A 20655-nucleotide genomic window follows, 5' to 3' on the forward strand; every position below is an offset into this window, starting at 1 on the left:
TGCCTCTCCCTCAGCCCCATAAAGGGACTAATGTGCAGAAATGCATCAACGCTACCCGCTGCAAGAAGCAGTGGAGGACATTTTCTTCCTTGCTAAAAGAACTTACCTGTTTGTTAGAGGTATTTTCAAATACAGTGGGCAAGCAAAATGGTTAAGTAGCAAAAGGCTTGACAACAAAGAAGAAACAGATCTTCTGGGTTTGCTTCTATTAAAGCAGGCACAGGAGACCCTCCAAGGATGTCCTACTTCAGCAAAACACTCTTTTATGTACTTTTTCTGTAAAGAGGAATTTTGCCAGCAAGGTAAAGCAAATTCTTTCTCAAAGGCCAATTATGTAGCTTGGCTTATCCACAAAGGCTTCAGGATGACCCAATTAATTCTTCTGATTGCACACAGACTTCTTGGCAAACAGATTCCTGGCCTAAATGAATTTGCTGGCAGGGAGGAGGTCTCACCAGCATCCATGGAATGCACAGTTTTAAGTTTGAAACTTGGGTGTGCTAGCGGGTGTGGGTGGATGGGTTGATTCACAAAGTTGAACATCAACACTGTGATCCCTCCCAGCCATTCCATTCCATAGATGTGTGAACTGGGAACCCCCACCACCACGCTTGGAGCTCTGCTCTCTGAAAGTTGGCGATGATGTGTAATGTCTGGAGGCCCTGCCCTGCCACCATGCAGCCATGGAAGGGTTCTGTGCAACGGTGGGCATTATTACAGGGAACATTGGCTGGGTCAAGACCATCCTGGCACTTAAGCCAGCACAGCAAATGCCGCCTGTCTTACCTGGCAGTGTATTAGACATCTCCTCTGCTGCTGTTGCCGCTGCTCCCTGGATTCAAAAAGGAAGACTGGAACATGCTGGAAGAGGAAGTGCTGAAGACAGAAGAGTGGTGAGAAACACCACTGTCTAACCCATCACTCTCCTCTCTTCCACACTTCCTCTTCTACTCTGTTCCTTTTCAAATCCAGAGACTGGGAAGAGGAAGAGGAATAGAGGAAGGCAGGGGAACACATGCAAGCACCTCCCACCAATCTGCCACCTGTCGCAACTGGTGGAGGTGGAGAAAGATTTCTTGGGCATGCAATAAATTGACATGCCCACAAGTACTGTATTTTAATATGCTTTTTAGTTCTTTTAAATTGTGATTATATTACATCCTGCTTCATAGGCAACAATACCTGTGAATCACACCAATAATGAAACAGCACTAAAGGAAGCAGTGTTATGGGAGGTATTACTACTCCTGATTTCTTAGTCCAGTTGTTTAGATTTTTTCTTTATGCTTTATGAGTTATTCTTTTTAATTGTTGCTGTTGCTCATTCTCAAATTGCAGTGGTTGGTTTTAATTTGATATTTGTAAGCTTCCCAAAGTTTCCCAAAGGGAGAAAGGAAGGAAAATTTCTAACAAACAAAACAGCAATAGGTTCAAAGCAGAAGGATTTTGGCCATCAGAGATTAGGAAAAATTACTGAACAAGCTATAGGGTCAGAGGGGCAGCATGGCAGACCAGCAGTTATTCCTCTTTGACTCGAAGTGCCCAGCACCTGATTATATGGGGTGAAGCAGCAACCCAGGCTCAACGAGAAACGCAAGAGCAAGCTTTTAATGGACTTTCTGCTGCTCAACACTCAATAAGCTTTTCCGGATTATTTGGCTTTCAGAAATGCTACACACATCTGATATTTTTAAAACAACTTCTTTATTTGCTGATCTTAATTCCCAGGGAATGTGGAGTGCAGAAGTGGAAATGATCTCCAGCCTGCAGGTGATCAGACTCCCCAAATGATAGACTCCCTGTCTGAGGCTGAATCAACAGGCAAGATGACTACCTGCTTGCTGTCTGCTTGCTTGGGAGCTAAACAGTGCTTGCCCCCTAAACAACGGTGGCTCCAGTTTCAGGGCCAGTTTACACTTGGTGGTCACCCTGGGAAGGCTGCTTTGAGCTACTCTACAGGGCACCCATTCCCATGTCATGTGACTATCTGTGTGTGCTAGAAAATCTTCCCTGTGTTGTTTCAAGCCTTCTGAGGGCCCAGTCCTATCCAACTTTCCAGCTCTGGTGCAGCTGCAATGCAGACCTGAGATAAGGGAACAAATGTCCCCATACCTTGAGGAGGCCTCTTTGACTACATCCTCGCCACAGGATGCAGAGCATGCCCCATTGGCACTGTTGCACTGGCACTGGAAAATTGGACAGGATTGGACCCTCAGCGGTCTGAGGAAAAAACATAACACTGGTTATGTACTGGTTCCCAAACTGTGCACCAAGGTGCCTGTGCTTTCTCCCAGCTGATGCCATCTTGGATTGATCTCACGTGATCCAAGAAGGCGATGCCCAGGAGAGCTGAGAAGAAGAGACTGTCACAAAAGAAGAGTGTTGTGACCAAAGTAAGTTTGGGACCCGTTGCCCTTAGGCACTATTTCATCTTTATTAATCCGGTTCCTACACTGATGATCTATTCTAGCCCACCATTCTCCACTTCTCCACACTTCTGCTCCATCCCCCTTTTCCAGCCCAGGGAATGGGAGAAACAGGAAGAGGAGCATGAGCGGAGGCAAGTGGCTTGAAAGACTCGGAAAACTTCACACTCACAAAGTGTGAACAAAAATTAAATGAAAAAGAAGCTAAAATTCAAAACATCAAAATATTTTGGCTGCTGAACATTTAAAATTGTTTGATGAACCACATCATCAATTAGCATTAGCCCAAAGTAGGGGCTAGACTAGCACCATGGCTGTCTGGTGCATTCTTCTCTCTCTCTCTCTCTCTCTCGATAAGGTGCTTACTGGTTCAAGATGGGAGTGTAGGCTGTCTTGTCTTCATCAATGATGGTGATCATGAGAGTAATGAGCTGAGTCCAAAAATCAAGGTTCTGTGTTGTTGGGCCCTGTTCCTCCCGAGGAATATCTTGCTTCTTACCCTGTTGGCAAAAACAGAGAGAAATCGCCCATTGTGGTATTTGTATACTGTGGAGACGCTCTCAATTTGTACAAAGTCATTTCAATAGTGGATTCTTTTTTTATTTTTAGTGTCTTTCCAAATAATTTCTAGCAGGGAATTTGCCTTCTTTGCAGACTGAGGTGAATTGACTTTTCAATGAGCTATTAACCATCCCCTCAAGTGCTCTTTACCTGTTAGTTGCTGACAGCTCAGACCCTATCAATGTGTATGTGAAGTTGGATTTTTTTGCCCCAATGTGCATCCCTTGACACTTATTTACGTGAACGGCATTTCCAATTTGGTTGCAATTTGGTTCACACACACACTGAGGACATCACAATCTGCTTTGGTTTTTGTCACCCTGAGTAGTTTGATGTCAAGTGCAAACTTGCCTACCTCACCCCTAACTTCAGATTTTTTAAATGAACTAATTAAGAGCATCAGTCTCAATACAGATCCTCGGGGGACCCCATTTCTCACTTTCCTCGGTTATGAGAAGCTGTCCCTTTATTTCTGGTCTCTACTTTTTATTTTGTAATGAGTTCCCGATTCATAAGAGGATCTACCTTTCAGTCTCATGACTGCTAAATTTGCTCAAGAGCCTTTTGTGAGGGACTTTGTCAAAAGCTTTTTGAAAGTCTAAGAATATTATATCTGTCTGGTCAACCCTACTTTCATATTTGTTTACACCCTAAAAGGTTTGTGAGGCAGGATTTCCTTTGCAGAAGCCACACTGATTTTTCTTCTGCAAACCTTATACTTCCATAAACTAGATACTTTTTATTGTCAGTAATTATTTTCACCAGATTATCTGAAACATACATAACAGCCCAGTCCTAATGAAATCCCTTTGTGGTGATGCAACAGCGTCAGCACAGGCTACGCTTCATCCTGCAGGTGATTTTTGGCTGCAGGAGAACATCTATCCCCTTGCGCAAGGGTAAGCCCCAGCAGTCACAATAGATCATCTTGGGCCTGTGCTAGCAATATCGCTGGTGTAAGTCTGAATTGATTCATGCAGACAGATCAGGCCTAGGAAGGGGGTCTTGATTTGGTATGAGCTGCTGCCATCATACCTGCCCCCCTCCTGGGCTGATCCACCCACCCCGCCCTATCTCCTTTCCATTCTGCCCTCCTCCACCCTATTCACTGGCCTCGCAAACCCTAGTGATGCTACTGCCTTCCAGTCCTCTGGCACAGAGGCCTATTTTTAAGGATAAGTTACATACTTTTGAAATACTGCACATCATACTGCCTTAGCACCCTGATCCTCATCAGATTTATCTTGGAAGGAAGCCCTAGTTTTCCTTTGAATCCTTTTAAAAAAATTGGCATTGTATTAACTACTTTCTAATCCTCTGGTACAGTGGGCAATCTTAGCAACGTAGCACGTTTTTGTTAGAAGAAGAGCAATTTCACATTCATGCTCTTTAAGAGCCATCAAGTGTGGGCCATTTGGACCCAATAACTTGTCCATTTTCAATTTATTAAGAGGCCTGCCTAGAACATCATCTCATGTCACCTCAGTTTGACATCATTCTCTGACACCCTCTCTAAAAAAAAGATATTTCATCACAGGAATCTATCTTTTGCCATAAAGGCAATCCAAAGAATTTATTTTGCTTCTATGCAATGTCTCTTCCCTTCTTCAGCAATCTTTTTAGCCTTGCAGTTCTTGGCAATGGTGCCAGCTTGGCATGTACAAAAAAGACTCCAACTCTTTTAAACTGTGTTTTGACTGCCTGTTTGGAAGAGATTTCAGATGAGTGTCTCTCCCTATCCCTGATCCTCCCAAGTTACACCATCTACTAGATTGGCAACCACAGAGCTAGACATGCAAATGCCAACTTACCCAATGGGCATTTTAAGTTGTACAATGAGGGCTCTTAGCGTGGACTCAGCGGGTGAGTCAAATTTTTAATCCTGCCTACAAGGCTGTATTTCCCCATCCTGTTTAAATGCTGATAAAACATAGACACATGAGAACAATGTAAAAGAATAAAAAGAAAGCATTGGTAATGAAGAACAAGGGGAGGCATATCTTGTACCTGTTAAACAATTAAGATCCTCTTGCAGCCATAGGCAAGAGGCAGAGCCCTTGAACAAGAAAGCAGGCTCAACAGAAAGTCTCTTGCAGCCTGCACAGATGCAGATGTTTCCCTGCTTAAGAACCAATGTATTTGGAGCTCAGTTCAGCATTGTGGGGCTCCTGGCATTTCAAATAGAGAACCACTTTCTTTCCACAGGCTCGACTGCAAGCGTGACCTTTGGGTTGATTCATTTTAAAATAATGCTTTTGGATAAAGCAATATTCTCCATGGAATGTCTGATTTTAAAAGGGAGAGGAATGCTAGTCTTCTGCTCCATTTTGGGAAATCTGAATAGAGGATTCGGTGATGTCCAGTTTGGTCATGTTGAGAGAAGACCTGTGAGTGTGAGATGCAACAGGCAGCTTGCTGGGGACTGAGCCTGCGGAAAGCCTCACTGAAGCTCTGACAGAAGACCCTGTCTTTTTATTGAGCTATTTGGATCTCCAACCATCTCCATTCCAACTTCTTGGGAAAAAGCAAGCAAGTAAAATAATAATAATAATAATAATAATAATAATAATAATAATAATAATAATAATAATAATAATAATAATAATAATAGAGTCTATGTGGTGTAGCAACTCCATCCCTGGGTTTGGCTACAGGAAACCAAAATTCCTACCTCTATTTCAGTCATGATATTTATTGGGTGGCCTCACACAAGTCTTTCTTTTCAGCCTTGACTTTCTCCGAGGTCAGTTGTGAGAGTAACTGCTATTCTGAGCTCTTTTAAGAAAGGGTGAGATAGAGCTAGAACTCAGGGAAAAAGGCATATGCAAAAAATATGCTTTCCATGTAGAAGATTCCATTGCTAGATTCTATGGCTAGATTCTCCAGGTAGGGCTGAGAAAGGCCTCTGTCTGAAAGTCTTGAGGAAGAGTACCAGTCAGTATAGAAAATATTGAGTGAGACGGAAAAAAGGTTTGACACTGGATACAACAGTTTTGTGTGTACGTATGTACCCTCCCTCTTGAATAATAAAATATCTCTTGAATTACAACACAGAGCCATTGCGGCCCACAGAGCCGATCTTGGTTCTGCATTAAAACTCGATCTTAATTGCAGCCTTGGGTGGGCAAGTGTCTCTGAAGACAATCTTATACAGACTTAACTGGCAGTCAGTCCATTGAACACAGTAAGACTAACTTCTGAGTAAATGTGTAGGACTGAACTGCTGTCCCATTTCAAAGAAAGAAAACTGAGGCCAGATTTCCTGGGAACGCTGCAAGGCTTGAAAAGCACTTTGGACATTTTTAATGCAAGACAGAATGAAAGTGCTTTGCTTTTCTGTCATGTGTTTTACCTAGTTGACTGCCATCACTGGAAAGACATGTGAGGATAGAGGGGGCAGGAAATGGGTGGGGGAAGGGGAGCATTTCTTGTTTCATACTGAGTTTCTTCTGTACTGGAATTTAGTTCAGAAGATGTTTGTTTTGATGAGTGTCTGGACTCACATTTAGAGCCCAATTCTGCAATTCCATTCAAAGTCAAAAAATATTGTTTCCTATAGTTTGTGATAAAGTCAAGCTATAGGTAGCATTAAGGAGTAAATTCAACACAGCTGGTTGGACAGCTAATGGTGCTATCACATTTCCACAAGATGCAGCGTTGCACTGAAGGCACCCTTAAATTTCTTGATGGCCACAATTCTTAAATTCATGAGCGGTATGCTTCTTGAACAATAACACAACATTCATTCAGAAGTGTACTACCTCAACCAAACCTCCAAAAGACAAGCAAAGGGAAAGAACCACTGAAGAGAGGCTGGAGAGTCAATTCCACCTCCTTAGGGCTCCCATGGGGACTATGGATGAGTTCTGAGTAGGATGGTGGAGGGAAAAGGAAGTGAAAATCTGCCACAGAGCTAAGGACATAATCCACTTTTTGACCACAGTCCTGATTTCCCCACAAGGAATGGTTTGCCAGGTGGCCTTCCAAGGACAACTCTTTGACTGTGCTAAACAGCAACTGGTCCTTGCTACTGCATCTCTGGGATGTGCTACAGTACACACACTGCCTACCAACATGTAGACACTGTGGATTTCACACATCTGGGCCTCATTTACTGCTGACTTCTGAGCAGCAGTTTGGCAGTTCTAATCGCCGGAGACAGCTTACACATCGCATGCATCATTCAAGGCAGAGCATTTGTCCGCACTAATTGGGTATCTGCCTCTTCCCAGGCTGGGAACAGGCACTGAAATACTGTTTTTGTTTAAACATTAAGAAAGCAGAAGTGCCAGGCGGCCCGAGCTGCTCTGTTCCTTGTAAACACAAGCCCACGACAGAGGTGAGCGCAGAATGAGCGCAGAACGTGTTCAAATGTCATTTGGAGATTAGGTTGAGAGAAAAATGATGGCTATAAAGGCAGGCAAAGGCACTTGGGAGATGATAAGGGCTATCATTATTTTGCATCAATGAATGAATCCTTGTTATACGTCAGAACCAGTCTGTTGCAATGACAGCTGCAAACACCACTCCCCGTCAGGTTAATCCAAAACACAGACCTACAACATGCATTAGAACTGTCAACAGATAAATCTATCTAGAGGGAGGGTAGGAGGGAGGGAATCCACATCTGGCAAAGGGTTGCAACACAAACCTTCCTCTTCACATTGGTTAAACAACATACACATCAATCTCCCCAAGGAAGAGCTGTGTGGTTTATTTATTTATTTTTAAAGATTTCAATTACAGATCTTGGTTGAGCAGTAATCAGCCTAATTTCTTTCTTTCCGAAAAGGCGCGCAGGGCATTTTGTACCATTTTGCCTTGCATGAAGGGTTGCCAATTGCATTTTCATTTTGATACTCAATTTAATTGATCACATTTTAGAGCTTGCAACCTAGCTGCCAGTCCTTATTGCACTCTTTATTTCTTCTTTTAGTGGGATGACAGGAAGGGATATGGCCAATCTCAACATTTAATGAAACAATTTCAGTGCACAACCAGGCAGGGACTAGCAACGAAGCTGTCGGGGATTGGAACACCTGCTGGAACACACCAGCCAAGGTGACACACCAGCCAAGGTGACACCAGTGAGCTCTGTCTCCTGTTACAAGCAGAACCCAGTTGATATCTCAAAAAGCTCACAAGCAAGGCATGAAGACAACAACCTCTCCCCCCCGTTTGCCTCCCACCACCTTGTGTTCAGACACAAACACTGCACTGAACACCTTTGCCTTTCCTCCTCCTGCTCAATGGATTCAAAAAAGAAGAGAAAATTGAGTAGAAGACATCTGAAGAAGGGAGAGTGGTGGACTAGAGCAACATAGAAGCTTTGAATCCAGAGAGAGGAAGGAGGTGGAGTGGCAGAGGCAGCTGCTCCCTGCTAATCTGTTGCCAAAGGCAACTGCCTCCGTTGGCCTCCTGGGCAGACCAGCTCTGTAATGAAGTTCTATTTAGTTATCTTGGCTAGCCATGACAGTCACAAAAGGATCACAAAGCAGGATAAATAGGACCCTTACTCTGTGCACAAGTGAATGCTTTCATTTCAGAAGGTAGCATGTAGGTTCCATCCTTGGCATTTCCACTGATCTCGGACAGCAGATCTCTAATGCTGATCACCAGCATTTAGGTAGCCAAGCCAAATTAGCTTCAAAGGAGCTCTTGTTGCACTTATTTTGTCCCACCTCCTGTCCTCTGGGACTAGCACACCGACCAATGTCTACAGAACCACCTTTTCATTCCGAGTCAGTTTGTTATTTTTTTAAATTTGACGACATCAGAACAAGAATCACACATGAGCAGAGGGACAGATGTGAGGACCAGGCTTTAGGTCAATACTCAGTATTACACGGAGGGGGCTAAGAAGGCATCATGACCTCACCTGGTCCATCAGCTGAGAATACAGCTCATAGCAGTTGTCAAAAATATACTTGTATGTAGAATCCAAGCAGGCTCGGACACAGTCCTTCACAACCGCACTGGCTCGGGGTGGGCTCTGGAGTTCCAGGACCTATGCAAGGGACAAAATTAATGTACAAGATTATCAGCAACAGAAGCACATTTTGCATCTTGCACATCACCAGACCCAAAGGGATTGAGTTACACTGACTAGGTGCCTGGGCAATATTTTGAGCCCTCAGCACTGCAGTACATCTTGTTTGCTTTCAAGATGTCTGGGGCTCCAGAAGGATTCTACAAGGGGAACCAATGATGTGGAAGTGGGAAAGCAGTCGCAAAAGGTGCTCTGACTGCACACCACTTGGCGTGCTGCCAGCAGCCTCAGTGGGAGGGCCTGCGCCTTTCTGCCAGCTCCAGCGCTTCTCCTGCTGCTCACTAGAGCAGATAGGTCAAAGGGAGAAGCAGGAGCAGTTGGGGGCAGAACTGGAGTGTAGGGGGGCAAAATGGAGTGGGGGATGGGTGGCAGGATCTGTAAAACCTATGGCGTCGATACCCCGACTCCCTTCCCAGACCCATTCCCATGCGAACCTGTGCCAGATCTTTAGTAACACCCCCCCCCCCAAATGCCATGGAGGTTTACCCCCGGGTAAGGGAACAAATGTTCTCTTACCCAGAGGAGACTGCCACAACTATCCCCCCCCACCACAGAATGAAGTGGTTGCCATTTTGGTGCTGCTGTATTGGCAGGGAGGGGAAATGGATAGGATTGAGCTGTGTGTCTGGAAAAAGCAACATCTGAAGTATCCCCTGGGACAGGATCTTGAAGCCACTTTACTGGAGCTCTTGGAGACTATGTGGAAATACTCTGGTGCCCTGCAGATTGCATTGTTAGCAAGCTGGAGTAATGTTTTTAACATCACAGTTTCCACAGACATCTCAGCTTGCTGCACTGTATGTCACTGCCAAGCTTTGGTCGAACCTGACAAACTGCCTCTTCCAGGATAGAAATACGCCTGTGGCAATCAGCAGTGAGAAGGCTGAGAAGCAGCACAAGCTAAAAAAGAGAAGGGAGGGAGAAAAGTCTATTGGGGGGGACAGGAAGTCACAGGGGAGAGAGCTGCTTGACTAGGCCTTGACTAGAAGGGAGGCAGAATGAGCAGAAAAAGGGGGAGGGCTTTGCCTGAGGAGGTTCAGGAGCCACGTCGTCCCATAGAAGGTGCCCAGGTGTCCAGGAAATGCCTTAGCAGCTAAGGGCCCAATCCCATCCAATTTTCCAGTGCCAGTGTAGCTGTACCCATGGGGCATGCATGGCATTCTGTGGTGGGGTGGCAGTCATGGAGGCTTCTTCAAGGTACGGAACATTTGCTCCCTTACCTCGAGGCTACATTGCGGCTGCACCAGTGCTGGAAAGTTGAATAGGATTGGACCCTGAGGCTGCAATCCTAACCACACTTTCCTGAGATTAAGCCCCACTGAACAGAATAGAACTTACTTCTGAGTAGACCAAGTTAGGATTGTGCCCTAAGTTAGGTTTCTCTTATGAATAGGAAATCCTGTAGATGATTCCTTTTTCAAGGATAGGTTTGCCTGCCTTGGATACAAGACACTATATTTTGTTGATAATTTTAAAGAGGTTAAAGGACCCAGAAGGTTCTAAATAATTTGATGTGCCTCTTATATTTCACAGTTCAAGATCTATTCCCATCTAAAATTGAAAACAGCCATTTGTTAATGCTGAATTTTCCCAACTTGCAAACAATGAGGAAATATCAACGCCTTCCCCATTCCCCTGATTCACAGCTAGAAGTTTTCATGAAGATGTTCTAGGTTTTCAGTCACGTCCCCAGGCAGAAATTCTCCCCCTCCTCCTGAATAAGCAGCAAAAGATTGAGCCATTCTCAACGGGAGCCATATGGCCCCCTGGGGAGCCCTGACACATTTGAATGTTCAGGTTTTCTTGCTGTTCAATAATAAATGGTTTTATGTTTATCTGTTTGTGTTGTATCCTTGTTTGACAGTGCAGGGGGGGGGGGCAGAGCCCTGGAACCTGAGAAGAGCTCCTAGGGGGCTGTAGCCAAAAAAAGAATAGCTGATATAGAGAATCACAATGTAGTAGATAAATATAGACAACAAGAACAGGAATTACCTTCATGCGGAAAAAAGTAATGCTTGTTAGTAGATCCACAGTTGATTTCAGGTCCTGAAGCCTTTCTGGGCTGCTGGCAGGGAAGTTATCCTGGGATGTTAACAGAACAGAAAAGGTAGCTAATGCCAAGGTGGGGGATTTAGCAGCAAGCAGAGATTCCTCACCGCACAAGTATACACTGAGCCACGAAAGTGAGGGTGAGAGACTATTTAAATTTCAGTTTCCCAGGTCAATGCAACTTTTGCAGAGGTCACACTTGGGTGGGAAGCCAGACATTTACAGCAGGAGTTTTGCTTCAGGGTTCATCAAATACAGAAACAGTGGCACCAGACAGGCTTCTTCTTGACTTCCCAGTGGTTTGGCAGGGAAACTGCAACCCTCAACCCCAGCCTGCAGGCAGAAATATCCCTCTTCCTCTAGTGACACAAGACAAGAGACTTTGCACCTCCCGCTCCATCCTGCTACAGTGAGACTAGGTACCCAGGTGCAGCCATTCAGCCTAAGCAGGACATGGAAATCATGCTGATTCTTCAGGTCTATGGAGAGACTCAGCTCAGCCCAGTCTGCCTATCAGTCATGGTTTGTCGGTGAGAAGGAAAAGCTGCCACTCAAGGACAATCCCTGGAGAAATGTACATTAACTCTGTCATTTAACATTCCTCCTCCAAACACATTGCGATGAGAGAGGACATGTGGAGGTGAGAATGATATTAAGGCAGTGGGAGCAGGAGGAACAGCAGAAGAGGGGGAAGGAGGTGCGTGCCCCCTGCCAGTATGCCACCTGAGACAACTGCATCAGTTAGCCTCATGGCTGGACCGGCCCTGCCAGTGTGTGCGTCTGTGCGTGGACGCAATCCTAACCAACTTTCCAGCACCGAAGTAAGGGCAATGTAGCTCCAAGGTAAGGGAACAAACATACCCTTACCTTGAGGAGGCCTCTGTGACTGCCCCCCCCCAACTGCAGGATGCAACACATGCCCCATTGGCACAGCTATGTCAGTGCTAGAAAGTTGGTTAGGATTTGGACCTCTGTGTGCATGTGTATTTGGGCCTCAATTTTCTCCTAATGTAAAAATCTTCCTAACGTCTCAAGTCCAGTTCAAAGAGCCTGCAGTGACTTAGTGGTAACTATTATTGATCAAGCAAAGTTTTGCCTCTAGTCCTGCTCTCTGCAAAGATCACTTTGCTTTTAGCTTTGATGGATGCTCTGTCTGGGCACCAAATCGGCCATTTCACTATGCCAGCCCCATTCGTTGTTCTAAGGGTCTCAACAGGTCTCTACGTCAAAGCATTCAAAGGCCAAATGATGGAATTCCTATGGTTCTGTGAGACTTTGCAAACAGACTCCAAATTCAGTTTCTCTCTACATCACAGAAAGGGATTAATCTCTAAATCTGGCAAATGCAGTTATTTCAGCACAGCAGAGGGGGGTGAGGGGAGGGAAGAATGTGTTGTACATACCCTGTATTTAGAGAGGTCAATCCTCAGTGAATTGTGCAGTTGATCCAGAAGTTTTATGAACTTTTCCCTCTGCATGAAAAACACACAAAAAGATCTGTGAGTAAGGGCACAATCCAAACCTGTTGAAACGTGCCGTAAAGCACGTTTGCGCCTCCTCAAGGGGAAGCCAGGTCGGTGGTCTGAGAAGCAGCGGCCTGTGGAGGCTGACAGATACCTCCACGCCGGCTTCCCCTCCGGTGCTTGCAAGTGAAAAAGGTAGACGTGGGGGCAGGGAGGAGGAGGGAGGGAGGCGTTCCTGGGCTGGGGGAGGGAGAGCAATGGGCGGCCCTGGGGGCGGGCAGGCAGGGAGCAGGAGGCGGGGCTGGTATCCAGCAGTTATGCCTGAATCCAACCCCTGTTCTCAGGGAGGTGGTGCAAGTCTGAGGAGACCCATAGGCGTCAGTAGCCCTTACCCAGGGGTAAGGGGAAATGTTTCCCCTTGTCTCTGGCTAAGCCGCTGCTGGCTGCAATCCTGCACTGGATACAGCTCAAGCCTCCTGTTCCAGAGCAAGTTAGGATTGCGCCCTTAGACAATGAGCTTGCTATAATAGTTGGGCTGTTTGCACATCTTTGAACAAGATGTTCTTGTTCCCGATTTGTGCTTCTCCCAAATCAGCTGTTCATGTAAGAAACAGTAAGAAGAGTTTTCAGTTGCCCACTAAAGTCCCAGAGAGCTCAAAACAGGAAATTATATACAGTGGTGCCTTGGCATATGCAGAACCCTAGTGGATGCTGAAACCCACAGATAAGCAAATCAGCGGGTTTGGGCATGTGAACCCTCCAAATGCAACCTAAGCCAAGCTATTGAATCACAAATTGGATTGGTATTTGCGTCAAACATAAATTAGCATTAACTTCACAAAGAGGACTTTTGTTTGGAAAGATGATGATGCAAATGTTCTGAGCACTGGCAAAAGGGAACACAAAACACAGGTACAGCACAATCCTAACTTGCGCTGAAACAGGCAGGCCAGTGGGCCTGTGCTGCATCCAGTGCAAGTTCTGGACTCTCTGAGGCTTGGCCCGAGGCAAGCGGAAACTTTTCCCCTTACCCCAGGGAGAGCTGCAGCAGCCCCAATGGGTCTACTAGGATCTGCGCCACCTGATGAGGTGGCACAAATCCAAGCAGCCTGGACTGTTCCAGGTTGCCCAGGAACAGGGTCAGAATCCAGCAAAACGGTTGGATCCTGGACCCACCTCCCCACTCGCCTGCTCCTGGATATGCCCACCACCCACCCTCCCCCCTCCCTGAAACACTTCCCTCCTACCTGCTTTCCCCATGCCCCCCCCCCCAACCCCTGCACTGGCTGAACTTGGCCGACGCATATTTCCCAGGCCCTGTTTTCATGTTGATGTAGGGAGGCCAGCACACATGCTTGTGCTGGTCTCTCTCTCCTCAGAGTGGTGCAAAATGATGGTGCTTTTGTGACACTCTTGGGCCGGCCCAAGAGTGCTTCAGGATTGCGCCCACAGCTGAATAGGAAGGAATGGTGTGTGCGTGCGTGTGTTTTCTGATTTTCAAAAGCGATATCAAATCAGCCAACTGGACAAGAAATGGAAGCCTGTACAAGATGCTTTGTACAGACTCCCAATAACGTTGATATGATAAACTCATTTCTATGAAAAACCTGTTTCTTTCTAAAAACGTGGCTGAACACCCTGAACTCTTATGGTAGGTGCAGGGTAAAACAAGTCATCATGAATAGAGAAAACACACAGAGCTTGACTTGCTTGACTGAGCTGCAGGGAGTTAAGAGATGGGGGAGGGGGAACACACACAACATTTCACTGCTCTCACAACAGTGATCTGCGGGTTTTGCTTTTTTTTTTTTCCCAGTCCCTGTCACCATCCTTCATGGCATCAGTACTTCTGGAAAGGTCAGCAGCTTGCAATCTCATCCCCATCATTTTTAAAGCAATGTTTACATAACAAAGCAACAACTGTTACCCTGCATGTGCCTGATCTTGTCTGATCTTGGAAGCTAAGCAGGGTCAGGCCTGGTTAGTACTTGGATGGGAGACCACCTTGGAATACTGGGTGCTGTAGGCTTATACCATAGTCTTTCGAGACTGAAGGTTGCCAACCAACATAACAAAAAGGAGCTGACCATGTAAAAGCCATTGGGGGTGAAACATAAAAAGAACTCTTCAGCCTATTATTATGGATTTACAGTGCAAATCCTGCCCTCAGTGAAGCCAGAATTGGAGTTAAGCCATTAGATTCTGGAGATTGCTCACACTGCAATGCTATGCATGTCTACTCAGAAGTATGGGCGCAATCCATACGGGCACATGGGCCAGTGGAAGTCCCTTGCACTGGCCTAACAGTATCACGCAAGTGCTATAGAGCACTTTCGTGCCAGTGGGAGAATAGAGAGACAGGTGCATGGATGTGGTGCCAGCCTCCAGACTCCGGCGCAAGCCCCAGTCGGTCTGGGGGGGCATGGGAACGGCAGGAAGGAGGTGTTCCAGGGCAGGCAGTGCCATGGGCAGGTGGAGTGTGCATGGGGGTGAGCAGCTCTGGGCTGCTTGAATCTGTGTCACCTCTTGAGGTGGCACAGATCTGAGTAGCTACATTGAGGCTGCTGCAGCTTTACCTGGGATAAGGGGAGGGAATTCCCCTTGCCCCAGGTTAAGCCACATTTGGTCCCAACCCTGCGTTGGATATGGGGCAGGCCAGTTGGCCTTCCCGTGCCAAGCACAGGTTAGGATTGGGCTGTAAGTCCCACTGGAGCTTACTCCCATGTAAGTGTGCATAGGAGTGTAGCCTCAGGTTTTCAGCCCCAATGTCCATGCCCCCCCAAAAAAACACAAACCATAAAAACCCTTCTGCTTCAGAGCATTTTTTAGACAACCGCAATGGCTGGCCTGACACCAGTTTTCAGCCAGAAAAAAAGTCACATGAAAGAGTGTCACATTCTGAAGCAGAGGAGGAATTTGTCCCACTACCCTGGCATACCACCATCATGGTTTGTGATGCTGCTCCGGCATTATGGTTGTGCTCACCTGGCCCAAGTGCTTCCTAGGTAAAACTGAAACAGTCCAGGGGCCAAGGTATTTTTTATAATTATTTAAACTCTTACATAATAAACACAATTACATGAAACTCTAACCTAAAAGCATGAAAAATATCCACCTTGCAGCCTGACGGCTGAACAGATGAAAACCTTCATTTCTAGTGCATTTATAACATAATCCATAAAAGGCAAGCCATATTTCACCATAACTTCTAATCTTCTTCCTTTGCTTAGGAACTATCAATTCGTTTATTGCCAGCTCAGCAACCTGAACAAGCCACGCGTCAACTTCCAGGGTACTGATACCCTTCCACGCTTGCAGAAGTACTCACTTAGCAACCAAGGAGGCATTGCACAACAAGGGCTGTTGGGCAGCTTGAAAGAGGTCCCACACTGGGAAAACTCACCTAAAATGCCCTTAAATATCTTTGAATAAAATAATCCTAACCACATCAACAGCTTATTTCCAAAACTGAGCCACAATCTCGCATTTGTCACAATATATTCAGAATGCTCCCTTGCTCTCTTCATGAGGCTGATGAATAATATTTGGCAAAAATTCTCTTCCAAATGGCCAAAGGGATACCCAAGAGATTTGGTGCAGGTTTCGCACTGTTCTTAACTTATAAGCCACTGGTGATTCAGGAAGTGTGTTCAGAACCGCTGTCCTATCACTTCACTGGTCTGATTTTGATTCCAGCTTCAGCGTTACATCATACAGTGGACTATCAGATAGCTTTGGGGTAGTCCATGCACGAAGCATGAAGATCAGTGGCAGTTCTGGGGGGGGGGACTATGCCTGTGGGGGTGGCACTGCTGTGCCCTCAGCAGCACTGCTGCTGCTACCTTTGCCCGCCTTCCAGAGCTGTTCCAGAGCAGACAAAGCCCCTGCTGTGTCCACAGGCACTCTGAAAGCCTTCTGAGGCCTCCAGAGCACCCTTAAACAATATTTTCAGTTTTTGTCTGTTTAAGGATGCTCCAGAGGCCTCAGAAGACTTCTGGAGCATCCAGGAATGTTGCGCATGGCTTCATACCGAGCTGGGTAGTATCCCCTGGAGGGGGGCGGTGTGTTGCGGGGATGGTGGCATGTTGTGCCCCTTCTGTGTCCTGGGGTGGCACAGGGGCCAGGCCCGCAACTGACAAAGATGACAGTTCTCTCCCACTGTGGCTCCCCTACTCTTCTAAACGGACACTGGTGTGAAATGCATCATTCCTTGGAGCATGTTCATTTTCATTACATTTATTTTCCTGCACAAAAGTAACTAAGAACACACTACCTATCCAAGCCCCTGGGAATTTCTCTTAATAACGCCTTCATATTGACTCGAACTATGTTCTCTCTCTCTCTTGTAATTAATTCCAAAATATTTAATTTGACCTGATTCTCATTTAAAAGGTCATTTTGCTAACTGATGCACCTCCAAGAACCAGAGCCTCTAACTTCCTCTAGTTTAATTGGGAAGGAGACCGTTTGCGGTCCCCTCACCTTCTCCAATATGTAAAAATATGCCAGTTTTATGCTGTGACTGCTTGCTCTGTCCCCAGGGGGCTTCTCTCTGGTTTTAACCTAATTAATAAATGTCTCCATGCTGCCCCAGGTGCCAAAAAAATTCTTGGGGGGACCTTTTGAACAAGCGCCTGGCCTTCAAAGGCTCTCCCACAGCCCAAGAGTGTCCAGGAGGAAGAAGCAAGCTGTGTGGAAGCAAATGCTTGGGTGTGTGTGAACGTGTCCTGTGCCTGTCAGCCTCAGATCCTGCTGGATTCCGACAGAACATCAGTAGTAGAACAAGGAAACAGTGCTTACCCCAAAGTTAGTTGCAGCAAATCGATCAGAGGCGGACACGTTTGTTGTAGCTGTCGTGTGAGCATAGAAAGCATTGATATTGGCCAGCAGAGTGCTCATGATTGCTGGAACACCAGGACACATGTATTTTGAAGATAAGCAGGAGAAGTGCCTACAATGCAAATCAGATGGGCAGCCATTAAAAGGCAGAAGGGTTTCTGAAGGGGGGGCTGAGACCATGCAAGGATCCCCCCAATCACAGGTCAGTAGCAGGAGACACTGGTGAGGCTCAAAGAGATGTTGGAGTACCAGGAAAGATCCTGGCTAGGCAGGTACATTGTGTGCTCATTAAGTTACACCTGGAGAGGCTTGAACCAGCACCCAGATGGAGGAGAAGCAGGTCCCCCAGGTGCAAAAGGCCTCCACCCAATTAATTGCAAAAGAAGCAACAGATCAGTGCATGCAAATGCATGCACAGCACTGCTCCTGTGGAACTTTAATGGGCCACCTTTCCTCTGATTGAGGATTCTCTCTCCATATGTGGAAGGGAGTCTGAAAATCAATAGGGCAACAACGGTCGCATCATACTCAACCATTCTGAGGATTTCTTTCTGGCAAACCAAAAAGATCTTTGGCTTTGTGCAGTAAAGCTGCCTTCAGATGGCTTTGGTGACAGGCACAGTTGAGGAAGAGGCTCGACTGCACAGTACAATTAATTAGCATGCAAATATCTCAATGTTTTCAGATTGATAAAGTCTTTACACAGAGCCTAACATTTTCCCCAGGCGCAACAAACAGGCCAACATTAGCAGCATTAAGAACTTGCATTCCAGCGCTGGAATAACATTAATTTGATGTGTCAAAACAAATGTCTGAGAAGGGTGCTGTGCTTCCTTCCCTGACTGTATTTATTGAAATTCCAAGGATGTCCTCTTTAGCTGGCAACATTAAAGTGGGAATCGAGGGGTGACATCTTTGCTGCTGCAGAGGGGCTGTGACTGGCCTCTGTCACATTCGATATGTTAATTGACAGAGAGGAGAAAAGCATTTGAAAGCACAACATGTTCTTCCAGCACACCACTTCTAAATGTTGCTCAGTCATGTCTTCCTTGTTCTTACGCATGTAAAAAACAAAGAGAGGTCTGTGAAACTGTACATAGAGTGGAAATCCCTCACTCAGTCATGCCATGAAAATGAAATACTGAGGGAGGAGGAGAATTGCTGGTATGAGCAGATGCTGGAGGCCCTTTGGGCCAAACTCCATGTTACAATAAATGTGTGACTTTGGTTCTTTTCCTCTTTTTCTTAATAATGTGCAAGGAGGTGACTGTAGCTCTCAAAACCTGCTGCTGTTTCTAACCTGATTCCAACCCATCCATTTACTATTTCAATTTTAAGAAGCATACACTGAAAGACAGCTAAACATTTTTTTTTAAAGTGCCCGGAATAAGTTACCAGGACAAAAAACGTGCTATAGGTTAAGAACTAAAGCCCCCATCAATCACCTAGAGTGGTTTCGCAGCATTTTATGTACTCTTCTATGCACTATTTAACAAAGAAAGAAAGGAGGTTCCAACCCATGCAATTATAACACAGACTTAGGGGTTCCTGCCTGGGTAGGGGACTAAATAAAATGCCATTGTGTCCAAGTGTTTACTCTAAGCTATCTACCATTCAATTCATGGCACAAAAAGCCATGAGCAAAGAGCCACAGGAAAAAAAAAGGATGCAGAATGAAGAGATTCTGGTGGCATAGAAAACTGAACCAAATCCACTCAGAGTGCACAAAGCTCTGAGTTTTGTTTCTTAACAGCCCCAGGATGTGGTCTGTAGAGTGACTGGGTGTTCTCATTAGGGCCTCAATAGTCTCACTTGTCCATGAGGACAACCGAGCCGGTTGATCCAGGAGATGGACTGGTGTTGGTGGGATGCCCACCTCCATTTGCTCACCTGCCTCCACTGCTCTTACTCCTCCTGTTCCCTGGATTTGAAAAGGAAGAAAGGAACAAAGCAGAAAAGAACGCTTGGAGGAGGGGAGTGAGCTAGATTTGTGGAAGACACTCTAGCCCACCACTCCCCTCTCTTGGACACTTCCTGTTCCTCTCTGTTCCTCTTTTCCTTTTCAAATCCAGGAAGTAGGAGAAAGAGCAGTGGTAGTTGTGTTGCAGAGCAAGAGAGAAGCAACATATAAGCACGCTGTCTCAGACACAGAGAGATCTTTGACCCACCTCTTCTCTCATTCTGATCAAGATGGAACAGATTTAGGGCGCAATCCTAATTCCAGCACTGGCATACCTGTGCCAGTGGGGCATGTGCTGCATCCTGCAGTTGGGGGGCAGTCACGGAAGTCCCCTCAAGGTACAGCAATGTTTGTTCCATATGATTGCATTGCCCTTATGTCAGTGCTGGAAAGTGGGTTAGGATTGCGCTCTTAGACAGATTTCTCCTGCAACAGAGAAAAATTGGCGTAGCTGCCAGGTGTATGGATTCAAGTGGTAGTCTTTCAAGCAAAAGGGTCAAAGATGTTCCGCAACCCAGCAGCACAACATTCCGTTTGCTGTCCTATACTCTTGGGCCAGGATATCCTTCATGCCATCTGCACAGGGTCTCCTTTTCTCACAACTCTCTTGATGCACAACAGCTGCAGTTTGGAATGCACATCTGCTGATTTCTAGGCACATGCCCTCAAGGGCACTTCAACACTGTACTAAGAAGAACTTGGCAGGGTTCAACTGCAAGCACTCAAAATGCACCGCCATGCAAAAAGTTGCTCTGCCTATCATTGACACATACTCAGGAAAGACTCAGGATTGTAGCTGCCCTGAGCTGAGCAAAGGCCCCTGGAGTGACTTCTGGATAGCTATCAAGAGTGCTCAGTTCCTGCCCCCAGTCCTCCAAGCCATCAGCAACTTTGCTCTGGATTAAACAGTTTGTACGTACGTCATCGCTTGGTAGATGTATTCAATTCCGTAGCGCATTGCAAATTCGTCGACAATCTCTTGTGCATCATCATCAAAATAGACCTTCCAGGCATCATCTCCTTTGATTGTTGGGATCTGCACAGCCCCGCTTGATTTCACTTCAGTCAAGTAATGGAAGAGATTCTAGAGGAAACACATTTTTCACCTTAATTGGAAATGTTAACCTCCAAGTGCCACTGGGAAAGTCTGAGCTGTGTAACGCTCCAGGTTCTCCAAGGCTTTCATTAATTCCAAATTTTGTTTGCTTCTGTTACGATAAGCATCAAACAAACAAGAAGCAAGAAAAGCCTGGAGCCTTAAAAAGACTTCTGCAACATAAACAAGCGTGTTGGTACCCTTGATCTTTC

General features: G+C 45.9%; 1 protein-coding gene across 2 annotated transcripts in view; it reads right to left on the reverse strand.

Annotated features, from left to right (window-relative positions):
- The window catches only part of UNC13C (unc-13 homolog C), a 179482-nt gene that overhangs the window by 44689 nt on the left and 114138 nt on the right, over nt 1–20655 (reverse strand). For both annotated transcript variants that reach the window (XM_066636656.1, XM_066636655.1), the window contains 6 exons: nt 20268–20431; nt 17349–17499; nt 12489–12557; nt 11029–11118; nt 8866–8994; nt 2793–2926 (listed from right to left, as the gene is read on the reverse strand). In XM_066636656.1, coding sequence (XP_066492753.1) covers nt 2793–2926; nt 8866–8994; nt 11029–11118; nt 12489–12557; nt 17349–17499; nt 20268–20431 — 737 coding nt within the window. The remainder of the gene's footprint in view (nt 1–2792; nt 2927–8865; nt 8995–11028; nt 11119–12488; nt 12558–17348; nt 17500–20267; nt 20432–20655) is intronic.

The sequence above is a fragment of the Tiliqua scincoides genome, chromosome 8 (assembly GCF_035046505.1).
Source record: "Tiliqua scincoides isolate rTilSci1 chromosome 8, rTilSci1.hap2, whole genome shotgun sequence".
NCBI lineage: Eukaryota > Metazoa > Chordata > Lepidosauria > Squamata > Scincidae > Tiliqua > Tiliqua scincoides.